Source organism: Elephantulus edwardii, unplaced genomic scaffold, assembly GCF_000299155.1.
Source record: "Elephantulus edwardii isolate Elephantulus edwardi_28Jun2011 unplaced genomic scaffold, EleEdw1.0 scaffold00068, whole genome shotgun sequence".
Lineage (NCBI taxonomy): Eukaryota > Metazoa > Chordata > Mammalia > Macroscelidea > Macroscelididae > Elephantulus > Elephantulus edwardii.
In genome coordinates, this window is record NW_006399818.1 from 1,844,281 (window position 1) to 1,856,789 (window position 12,509).

General features: G+C 38.9%; 1 protein-coding gene across 1 annotated transcript in view; it reads right to left on the reverse strand.

The window, feature by feature from the left end:
- Window positions 1-963: 963 nt before the first annotated feature.
- Window positions 964-12,509, reverse strand: part of LTA4H (leukotriene A4 hydrolase) — a 44,182-nt gene continuing 32,636 nt past the window's right edge. The window contains exons 12-19 of the mRNA XM_006888494.1: window positions 10,481-10,625; window positions 8,919-9,022; window positions 8,429-8,499; window positions 7,546-7,600; window positions 6,469-6,564; window positions 3,693-3,775; window positions 1,890-1,994; window positions 964-1,081 (exon numbers count right to left, since the gene is read on the reverse strand). Of these exons, the coding sequence (XP_006888556.1) occupies window positions 964-1,081; window positions 1,890-1,994; window positions 3,693-3,775; window positions 6,469-6,564; window positions 7,546-7,600; window positions 8,429-8,499; window positions 8,919-9,022; window positions 10,481-10,625 (777 nt within the window). The remainder of the gene's footprint in view (window positions 1,082-1,889; window positions 1,995-3,692; window positions 3,776-6,468; window positions 6,565-7,545; window positions 7,601-8,428; window positions 8,500-8,918; window positions 9,023-10,480; window positions 10,626-12,509) is intronic.

The window sequence follows — 12,509 nt, forward strand, 5'->3', positions numbered from 1 at the left end:
GTCTACTTCAAAATGGCAATTTATAAAAAAAAAAAATTGCTAAAATGCACCTCACCAAAGAAGACATTCTGATGGCAAACACATGAAGAAATGTTCAAAATCCCTAGCTCTAAGAGAGATGCAAATCAAAATAACTATGAGATACCATCTCACCCCAGTAAGAATAACAAAATTTAACAGAACAGCAAACAACAAATGCTGGTGAGGTTGTGGAGAAATGGAACCCTTATTCACTATTGGTGGAAGTGTAAAATGGTGCAATCACTTTCTGAAAAAGTTGCAAATAGAAATACCATTTGACCCAGCAATTCCACTACTGGAAATATACCCCAAAGTAACTATAACCACCACCCAAGCAGATATATGCACAACCACCATCTCAGTCACAAAAGGACAAATATTGCATAGTGCCACTGTTGTAAAATGGGACGGACATCAGGGTTGGGGGGAGACTGAGAAAGATAGGATAAATTATGTATATTGCATTGAAACAGATGAGGGACAGAACTGTTTAAAAGGGATATATGATTAGGTATTATTGTCATGACAGGAGTCCAGAATGAAGGCTGCATAGTGGAGTGGACTTGCGGGGAGGGATTGTATAATAATGAAAGAATTTTTCTTTTACTTTTCAAAGAGAAGGGCAGACTGGGTGGGGGAGGTTGGGCAGGGAAAACGGTGCAACAATGAATGAATAGAAATCCAAGTCTCTGGAAACTTTCATTAAAATTAATAAAAAAAATTGCTAAGATGGATTTTACAAAAGAACATAACACTTAAAAATGTAGCTTAGCTTTATTTTAAAAGGAAAATCACTGAAAAAATAAAACACAACCACCCAGCAATAAAAAGTTAAAACCAAAAAAGGCATTTTTTTCATTACAATGTCGGCTGAAGCATCATGTTTCTTTGTGAATTGAATTTAAAACAGGAAATCTCTCTGGAGTCTGCCATGGACAGGTTCTAATCCACTTTCAAGTCTTTCCCCACCAGCATAGCCGTCACAGGATGCATGCTTGCTTTGTGCTGCTGATAGGCGCTGACAGCTAGATCATGGGACTTGTCAAAGGCAGCAAGGTCCCTTCAAAAGAAAGAAGAACAATCAATATCTTAATGAAATTAATGGTTAGGGGCAGATGTGACAGCTAAATATGTAACAAGAGTACTGGCTCAAGGCTAACATGGGAGGAGACATGTGGGACCAATGTAGCTGTGTAATAGGCAAACGAGGATGAAAGAAACCTTGTTCAGAAGAAGGACGCCCTGAAACTAGGAGGATGGATGGTATTCTGAGTTCTTTACATTAAGTCTATATTTTGAGAGTTGGGGAAGGATCTGGAGACAAAATGAAACTACACATTACAGTGTAAGATTAAAAAAGGAAGTACTTTTATATCTGGGCTATTCACTTCAATCCCCTACTATCCACAACATATACTTATTTAAATTACATAAAATGAAAAAGTCATTTTCTTAGTCACACAAGTGACATTTCAAATGATCAATAACCCCAATTGGCTACCGGCTACCCCCATGGGACAATGCAAACATTTCTATCATCACAGAAATTTCTGGTGGATAGTGCTATTTTATTTAGATATACACTCAGACCCATTAGCCAAGCTGGTCCTGGTTCCTAAATAATTGTTGGAAGTCACTTGGAAATTCTAGAAAAATTGACTCTTTAATATTGTTCATGTCTTAGTAATTTTTAAGATAATGCTTCTAAACGAGCTAATATGGTGATCTCATAAATATTTAGACATGTAATTCCTATTCCACAATCGTGCCTATAAGTTTAACAAGTTTAAAAATATTTATTATATAGATTATATTTTACAATAACTTTACATGTAAATTCAAAGCACAGAGCTTGATTTAGTTCTTACTTAAATAACGGTCGTGTGAACTTCATTCTTCCTTGCTCAGTTGCCATTTTCAGCGCCAATGGAATAGCTTCCTCCCACTTTGACTGAATGCAGAGCCGTAACCACCTGAAAGGAGGTTTTTCCAGGGAAATGAGATAAGAAGTGATGACAAAAGGGTGGGATAAGACTTCTGTAATGATGAACAATCCCCAAGTAGTATGAACACACTGGTTCATATTTGGTATTTACTCTGAGAATCTCAATCCTTACATATACTATTTTACAATGGGAAAAGAGACAGAAGAGTTTGTTTTGGAAAAAGATCATGTGTTTAAAAGCTTTGATTTTATGTACGTGCTTACAGATACCTTATAAGGACATTTTTTTTAATGAGTTAAACTCTGGCTTAAGCCCCAAAGTAAAAATTTAATACGTTGCCACAAACGACAGCAAATGTGTTTCTAAGCACAGTCGTCAATTTAAAAAGTGTGTGGCAACGTGTTAAATAAATAAAGATGAGCACCTAGATGAGCCAAATGATTCTTATTATTGACAATAAAAAGCTGATTCTTCAAAAGACACAGCAGTGGAAGAAACAAAGACATAATGGTCATAATGGTGGAAGAGAGTCTATTTACTACTGAATGCCTATTTCTTATTTTTTAAGACATGAGAAGTCAGAATAGAAATTCTAATAATAATATTAATACTATCTTTTGAGAGTTAATCCAACTATTCTTTAACTTCCAATAGAACTCTTTTATATTGTTGTTAGATACCTGTGCTGACAGCCTAAAAGTTGCCTTTTTTTTAGCCATTAGTTAGCCCCCTCTGGTCTCCAGCTATCTTAACTGCAGACACATGGGCTCGCAAATCAGCATCATCTGTGGGACTAGAGTAAGAGAAAAAGCGCTTCCCACACTGAGCAGCAAGACAAGGCGAGCACAGCTTGTTGTGGTAAGACAATGATGACAGTGAGACCTTGGTGGTGAAGACTGCGGCACTGCTGTGGACAAATAGTGGCAAGGTGTGACCTAAGGTTTCTTGCATTTGTTTTTGCTGGATGTTTGAAGGAGAAGCTGACTTATAACTGCTCTGAGGCCAACCCTGCTGGATGATTTGAATTTGATTGCTGAACTGAAATTGGAGCCTGGATCTATTGAGAAATTGTGCTTTTGGGATAAAGCCTGGATTGTATTGTGAGATATTCTCTGCGTCCCCCACACACTTCCCTAATAAACCCCACTGTTGATACTGTAACTGTTAGTCTGTGCATGAGCAACAAATAAACCAACCTCTTGCTGTTGGTGTGGCTTCACAAGCCCAGAGCCGGGCAACAGGCTCTTTATCTGCTTTCTACTCTGGGGCACTGAAGGGCTATGCTATTCTTATTCCTTCTGGCCCTTTTAGAGAGATACTCAGGGCCCTGTGTCTACATGTCCTATTTTCCCCTCTTTAGAGAGTACCATCAAAGTCAAGAACGACTCAAAGTACCTTACAAACAACAGTTCTTAACTCTGTCCTATTCTGAGTCGTCCTCATCATCTCTAACACACTTAAGCCCATTGCTAGAGTCAATGTGTCAATCTACTTGGTTGTGAGTCTTTGTCTCTTTCACCAACCCTCCACCTTTGAAATCATAATGTCCCCAAGGAATATCTTCTCCTAGAAATAGTCCTAAGTATGTGAAAGTGTATTATTCATATATATATGTGATAAATTATTTGTCAATGATTTCTCAAAACTCTCCTCTGTCTTATACTGGTTTTCCTTTTCCTGTTTTTAAAACACATCTACTTTCCTCTACAAATTAAAATCATGTACCTGAATCGTATTTCAGAATTGTTAATGGCGTTGAAGTTGTACACCTCCTGCATTCGCTTTATGTGCCCCAATGGAAGAGGTGCCTAGGAGCAAACATGACACTTAGTGCTAAGGAGTTGTGCTGTCAACCCAAAGAAACATGATTTACATCCATCAGCTGCTCGAGAAAGAAGACAGGCAACCTTCTCCCAGATGATTTACAGCCTCTGAAAACTTGCTGAGTTGGATCTGACTGGATAGTACATAACAATAATATTCAACGTAGCATTTCAGTAGGGTTCCTAGGAAGGCTCTAGAGGGAAATTGTTTAGTCAGATTAAAACTTCATAATTTTATAATGTAGAAATCAGTTAGATGAATAGAAAAGAAACAAATTAATACAAAAGGAAATTTGTACAAACTTACTCTGTTTAAGAATGTTCTACTAAAGGCAAAGAAAGAACTTATTTATTAAGTTCTTACAGAATTAAAATAAATGAAGAGAGAATACTGCTTTATTACTCTCCTCAGATTTTTTTGGTACATATACACATAATTAACTTTCAGACCCTTCTCAGAGCCCTGATACTTTATAGAAATTAACTGTACTTTCATTCTTCAGATTCAATTACAGTTGCTTACTTTTTTCATTCCTGATTCTTCTCATCTTCATTGTTGTATATTTCCCCTGAAATTCCTTTCCAGTTAGCTACATCTCTACAACATAGTACATCTTAAACTTCTGTATTACAGAAAAGATAGGCTATGACAGGTCAGCTTGAAAAGGTCTTCAGTAATGATGAATAACCATACAGTAATTATACTGCATACTAGTTTCTATTATGTGTTTACTCTGGGAGTCAATTAAAAATGAGGAATAGAGTTTAAGAGGGTCAGTATGGGGGAATCAATGTTTAGTGAATCAAGTCACCCTAGTTGGAAAATCTGATGAATGATACGAACTTTTCCTTAGAAAAGATACACTTGCTACATAAAAACAAATTTGAACATATAATTCCAGGGTTTATGAATATTCCATGCTCATCTTAACCTGGGTCAAATAGGAAAACAAGTCTGGGTGAAGAAAAGAAAGAAGATGAGCTCCATTGGGACCCTGGTGTAGGCAGAAGAGCCACTGAGGAGATGTTAACTCTCCTCTCCAGCCACAGCCTCCCTGACACACAATGTAGCCCACACTCACCTTGTCTGCTCTCATTACCTGCTTCCCAAATTATTTCCTCTACAAGCCCCTTTATGGGCACCCACAACTCCAAGTCGATTGTAGTGGAGTAGCCAGTGAAGGCCACATCCTAGGGTCCTTACTGTCCCCCATTTTCCTCATACTCATTCCCAGATCATCCTCACCTTGCTTTCTCTCTTCCTGCTTCCAGCCCACACTGCAGTGTTACAGAAATTAAATCCTGATAACCTAATTCAGCAGACTGATTTTCTCCCTTTAGTTTAACAGAGCTCCTTAAAATCCTCATTTTACATTATTCTATAGGAAATTCTGTTCAAATCTTCTCTACCTCTCTCAAGGGATGCTCGTTATGCAATATTAAAAGCCTGTCATTAAAAAAAAAAGCCTGTCATTATCTTCCTCTCAAAATGCAGCTTCTCCTTCCAGCTTCACCCAGCCTGTCAGGTACCTGGATTTGAAACCTTAAAATATATCAGATTAACCCCGATAACGTAACTTGTTAACTCCGAATCCAGTCAGTAATGAAACGCTAAGCTTTCATTCTGTGCAAGCTTTCATATATCTGATTCTTTGCACTCCCCCCAACTCCTGCCTCATATACTGTCCTCCTGCAAGTCTCCAATCCACTAACTGTATCCCTCATGTCAATCGGCCTTCACAGCACCAGTAGACTGGTGTTCATGACGTACCACTTCATGAAAGGACTCTCCTGTCTAACATCTGAAATCTTTTTTCTGTGGGCTGGAATAAAACCTGCTCCTTATCAGTGTTACCTTCCACTAACTACTTTGCTTCCTCACTTTCTTCTGCCCACTGGGCGTGTTCCTTCACCTGCTGCTTCCTACCACTGGAATGTCTACATCCCTGCTAACACTGCTCTGCTCAAAGCTAATCTCACTCCTCCAAAACTCCCTTCTAGCTTAACCCCACTGGAAAGGATTCCTTCTTCACTGTTTTGCTCACCTAAAATACATCTCCTTTTATCACTAAACTGTGCACATCTTATTTTCTTGAGGAGCTCTGGTGGCAAAGTTGCTAAAGAGTTTGGCTGCTAACGGAATGGTTGGTGGTTTGAACCCACTAACCACTCCTCAGGAGGAAGACGGGGCAGCCTGCTTCTATAAATATTTAGAGCCTTTGAAACCCTGACACAGTTCTACTCTGTACTGCAGTATCACTAGTTTCTTTTTCTCTCACCATAAGCTTCTTGAGGACAAAGCTGAGTCTTTATTTACATAATTTTGTATTCAGAATTGTAGTACACATAGTAGGATTCAACAACTGTTTTTAAAAATAAGGTGAATTTGATAAATTCATTTTCTCCATTAACTTTATTCAAATCCAACAGATTACTAGACTTTTATGCCCTCTTCTACATTACTGACCATGTAAGGCAGTACTTAGGACGCTCTGGTGCCCTAGTCTGTAGAGATTTAACCCCAAGGCAGCACCTCTCTGACAGTCTGGATTCACCAGCTGGAGGAGAAAGGTGGGCTATATCTTCCATGGGACTTACAGGCTTGAGACCCAACTGAGGATCCACAATGAGTCAGTCCCAAATCCAGAGTGACAAGCTTGTTCTCAGCTGGTACTTACTTTCTGAAGCAGCTGGGCCAGAAACTCAATCAACTGATGGGAAGAAAGATCTTTCAAGTCTGCAGGATTGAATGAACTCAGATCACTTTCTTTGGCCTAAAAAAAATATTATCTAGTTATTTCCATTCTTATGCAATTTAATAATATTTATATTGAAAGAACACAGAAACACAAAGCTTTATAAGTCTGTTAAAAAAGGAAAAGAATCTTTAACTACATAATTTTAAAAGATGAATATGACTCTTAAAATCTAAACTACCAAAGGAAAAACTAGACTATTAATGTCTGTTGACCTCGTCAGTTGTTCTACCAACCCAGAAGCAGGCAGTTCCAATCTGCCACCTGCTCTGACAGGAGAAAGATGGACAATCTCCTATCATGTTATTGACAGCCTCTGAAAATTCATAGCATCAAGCTATGAGTCAATTCCAACTCAATAGCAATGAGAGTTGGTTTGATTTTTTTCTTTCATTAACAATAAGTAAGATTAGAGTAAAATTTTCACATCTTCTGTACTATTTAACGTCTCTAGATTTCCAAAGTACAGAAAACCTCACAAAAAGCATGCTAACTGACTGATTCATAGATCAATTAAGAAATCTGGAAAAAAGATCAAATTGTGTATTCTCTGTAATAATTCCATTGATAAACTGATGAGGCCCTAAGTGACTCTTCCTTTCAGCCCTACCCATTGCATCTCCCTCTGCTTAATCTTGGAAATCATCGAAGAAAAAGAGGAAAGCATGCTTGTACTTTTCAAATTAGGGTTCCCAGCCTCAATATCTGCTATGCTTTATGAGGGAAAAAAAGAAAGGTAAAATGAAGTATCATTGTTTTAAGAATTATAATGAAGCTAGAAAAGTCACAACTATTGCTGTCAATGTCAATTTTCCCTCTTGCATGAAACTTTCTATGTGGGGTGTTAGTGGTGTATCATCTTGCAAACATTAAAAACATGACTTGGGTACAGCCTTTCTAAATACAACTGTCCACAGGTAAGACACACCTGCCCATCTACAGGAGCAGAAGCTTATCTGTTCTATCCAAAAGGAGTGAAAACCACTTATTACTACTCACGGTGATCCATCTTTGACTTAAGGCACTGCAAGCATTTGTGAGAGTCTGATCATAACTGCAAGGATGAAAAACCCAGTAAAGATTAAATTCTGTTAAAACTTACCTTCTTTCACATAAATGTAATTTTAAAGTTACAGAACATACTTAAATTTCAAAATCAAGAATTCTGCTTAAAATAGGAAATCTTTTTCTAGATTTAATTATTTACAATATATTGAACCAACTTATATTTATCCTGGTACTGAAAAGCAACATTGTCAGTCTAGAGACTAAGGAATGCCTGATCGAGGCTGTAGTCTTCACAATTATGTGTTACACATCACAGAGCTGGACACTGACTAAAGATGATAGAAGAAGAATCAATGCCTTTGAGTTGCAGTGCTGGAGGAAAGTCTTGCGCATACCATGGGCCGCCAAGGAAACAAATAAATCTGTCTTGGAAAGGGTGAAACCAAGTTTCTCCTTGGAGATAGGATTTTGAAGCTCCATCTCACATACTTTGGGCATGTGGCCAGGAGGGACGGATCCCTAGAGAAGGACATCATACTTGGAAGGATGGAGGGACAGCACAGGAGAATAAGACCCCGGATGAGACAGACTGATACAGTAACTGGGGCAATGGGTTTGGTGTCAGGATCAGTGAGACTGGCTCAAGACAGGTCAGGGTTCAGAGCTGCTGTACATAGGGTCTCGGGCGACTCGACGGCACATAACAACAAAGGTCTAAACATCAAAGAACTCTAATCACTAACTTGCAATGAATTAAATAAGGTATAAAATCCTTTTAGACACATTGAGGAGCTCAAAGTGTTCAACTACCAGCTCAAAGGATGTCAACTGCAAGCACTTACAAGAACAAGATGGAAAACAATTAAGTACTCACTTAGGTTTTACAGGAGGCAGTCCAGGGGAGTACAGCCAGGCATTCCAATCAACCTGATTGAGAACATCAACCTGGGAAGAGGAGGGAACACACTCAGCTTGCCACACAACAAACCTTTCTGCTGGAGAAGAAAACCAACCAACCAAAAAACTCAAACAAGCTTATAGGGCTTCACATGTATAATTTTGTCAACACTGGCCATATTAAGAGAGTCAATCAGCAGGGTCCTATAGAGCCTCTTATTAAAATCAGGTATAAATGAAAAATGAATTTCTGAAACATACTGTTGAAGATAGATCCAAACATGAAAATTCTACACATTAGCTCATGATGTTTACATAACTTTTTAAACACAAGGGAAAAAAAAGAAAGATGGAATCTCAAAATAAATTTTAATCTGGTAAACAATTAAGTAGCTCAAATTAGCCTAAAAAGATTTGATAAATAAAGAGTGTGGGCAGGAAAAAGAAGAAAGTGTTTTAAATCTAACCTTATCTTTAAAGTGAGAATACAGGAACTCCTTCCAGTCATCAGTGGTTATGCTCTGGTAAGAAAATTTCTTAACATACGCCTTTAAGAATCCTAGGAAAACCTCTAAAAGTACAAAAACAAAGAAATACATAAGATCAATTAATGGAAACATAAAATAACATTTTTGTGCTAAGGGTTGTACCAGGGAGAACAGAGAACATTCAAAAAATAGGAAAAGGGTTCAAGTTAGGGCTCTGAGAGTCAAGTGTATTCAAAAAAGGAGGAAGGGTTTAAGCAGGTTCTCAAGAACAAATGTCATTTGGTAGAAGAAAGAAGAGAAATCCCAGTTAATACAATTTAGGGAGGTGACACAATGCAAGACACAGAAAATCAAAGAACAATACAAGTTCTAAGAGCAACGACTCCAGCTGACTGTTGTTGCTGGGTGATGTCAGTCAAAGACCACTCATAGTGACCCTATGAACAACAGATCTGAACCCTGTCCTATCTTGCACCAACCTCACAATCTTTGACACACTTAATTCCATTGCTGCAGTCACTGTGTCAAACTACCTAGCCGAGGGTCTTCCCCTCCTCTGCTGTCCCCCCACCTTTCCAAGCATCCTGCCCTTCTCCAAGGAATAGCCTGTCCTAGCAACATGCCCAAAGTATGCGAGATGAAGCTTCGTGATCCTTGCCTCCAAAGAGAGCAGAAAGCAAGGCTGGGTAGGAGGCATGGGCCTAGCTCATGGAGGGCCTTCAAAGTGAAATTACCAAGGAGAACACCTGAAGGCTCATCGGTAGGGGTAGATTACATACATTCAGCTCATCACTATAGTAGCATTTCAAAGTAGGAGCTAGGTCACCTGGGAGGAAAAAAAACCAAAAACTAAACCCACTGCCACAGAGTCAGTTCTGACTCTTAGGAACCTAAAGGACACAGAACATACAGCCGCCTCACAGGGTTTCCACAGCGGAAAGCCTCTAAAGGAACAGGTTACCTTCTCTTTCTCTGTCGAGAGAGAAGCTAGTGGATTCAAACTGCTGACCTTTTGGTTAGCTGCCTAATGACTGACTATTGCTGGGAAAAACACAACATAGAACACATATAGTACAACCTGCTTTTGTGTAGTTGAAATAGTTATAATTATGCCTATTTATGCATCTGTTTGCTTATTTATACTTAGAAAAAATCTTTGAGAGGCACACAGCAAACTGCTGGCAGTGCTCTCCCCTCAGGGGATAGAAAGAGCCTGAGGGGATTTCACTTATTACTTAACATACTGTAAAAATGTTTCTCAGCAAGCACAGGCTATTTTTTATTTGTTTTTAAAATACAGATAAAAAAACCCAACAAACAGATGAGATCTGGGAAAGGCAAAGCATCACAACTTAATGGAACTCAGGTTCCATTCAAGGTTTTATGTAGAGAGCTGACAGGAGAAAATAGAAGAGTTCTGTAACAGTTTAAAATTCTTTTTTTTTTTTTACATTTTCACATTTACTCTCAAAAAAGTGTGTGGGGGGGGACACGTAAAAAGTGTGTGGGGGGGGACACGTCTGAAACTGCTAACTACTTGCCTGGTCCTCCAAGAATCTGTTCAAGGTGAAAGAGTAAAGCAAAGCCCTTCTCATAGGGAACTGAAGAATATGCAACATCGGGGTCTACATCCTTCAGATCAACCACAAGTTTTGTAAAAGGATGAGTGTCTCCAAAAGTTTTTATCTGCAAGACACAGACATGGAGGAATGTTCATATATGAAGACTGGTAACACCATGAAAATAAGCTAATATGGAAATATTATTTGGCATAAGCTTCTGGGGAATTTAGATTTTATACTATTTAAGAGAGAAAAAATAATAAGATATGTTAAACACAAACTCCTGGAAGTCTGTAATGAGGGGAAGGAGCTCTGTTGGCTTAGTGACAAGGAACTGCACTGCAACCCCATAAAGATGTGTAGCTCGTCTCCACAGGAGAAAGACGGACAATCTGTCTCTGAAAACTCTCTGGAGGGTCAGGTATAGGTCAGCTCTGACTTGACAGTACACAACAACTATTAATGGAATGGCTACTTAAAATGTTTCTAATATTCTTGCCTATTAAGAAATTTTACTCTTATAAAAGACTAGGAAAGGTTTACAAAGCCTGGTCGGCAAATGTAATATAAAACCAAATCCAGTGCTATCAAGTTGACTCTAACTCAAATTAATCATGTTTCCAAGGCTATATTCATCTTTATGGAAGGATGCTGCTGACCTTTCTCCTATGGAGCAGATGGAGGATTTGAACTGCCAAGCATTCAGTTAGCAGGCCAAGCTGTTTCAAATTATGTACCACCAGGACTTTTACATATATTGCTGTTATGTGCCATCGAGTTGTGACTCATAGAGACACTATGTACAACAGCTCTGAACCCTGCTCTGTCTTGAGCCAACCTCATTGTCTCTGACACACAAACTTCCATCATCCCAGTCACTGAATCAACCCATCTCATCAAGGGTCTTCCTCTCTTGTATTGTCCCTCTACCCTTACAAGCATGATGTCCCTCTCCAAGGACTGACCCCTCCTTGCAACATGCCAAAGTATATCAGATAAAGCTTCAAAATCTTGCCGCCAAGGAGCAACATGGTTCCATCCTGTCCAGGACGAACTTGTTTGTTCTCCTAGTAGTCCATTATATACTCAATACTCTTCTCCAGCACCAAACTCAAAGGTGTAAATTCTTCTATCATCCTTAGTTATTGTCCATTTCTCAGACGCATAGCAAGTAATTATGAGGACCATGGCCTGGACCAGGTGCACCTTAGACTGACATTATTGCTCTTTAGTACTCTGGAGAAGTCCCTGACAGAAGATTTTCCCCAATGCAATTAATCTTCTGATTTCCTGCCTGCTAGTTCTAAGCAAGCTGTGGGGCCAAGTAAGCTGAAATTGTCAACAAGCCCAGTAGTGAGAATCTTTGTTTTCTTGATGTGAAACTTCAATCCGTACTGAAGGCTCCAGTACTTGACCTTCTGCAGCAAATGCCTCAGGTCCTCCGCAGTTTCCAAGGTTGTGTCATCTGTATAACATCTTCCTTCAATCCTGATGCCACATTCCTCCTCATAGAGCCCGGTCTCCTGGGTGATCTGTTCTGAATTTCTTCTTCAGTTCCGTTAGCTTAAGAAATGCTGAGTGAGTTCATCCCTTTTCATTTTCCAACTACAGCTCTTTGCACATTTCATTAAAATATGTTGCTTTATCTTTCTGTGCTGCCCTTTGAAATCTGCTATTTATCTTTTAACTTCTTGATTTCTTCCCCTTTCTTTAGCTTCTTGGCACTCTGGTGTAATATACAGTGTCTCTTCTGAGATCCATTTTGGCATTTTCTTCTTCCTCCTCTGTCTTTGTAATGACCTTTTCCATTCTTCATGGATGACATTCTTGATATTCCTCCCACAGCTCGTCTGGTCTTGGCTCATTCGCATTCAAGGCCTCAAACCTGCTCTGAAATGGTCTTTAAATTAAGGAGGAATAAGCTCAAGGTCAAACTTTGGTTCTTGTGGATTTGATTTGATTTTCTTTAGCTTCAGTTTGAAGTTGCATACAAGTAGTTGATGATCTG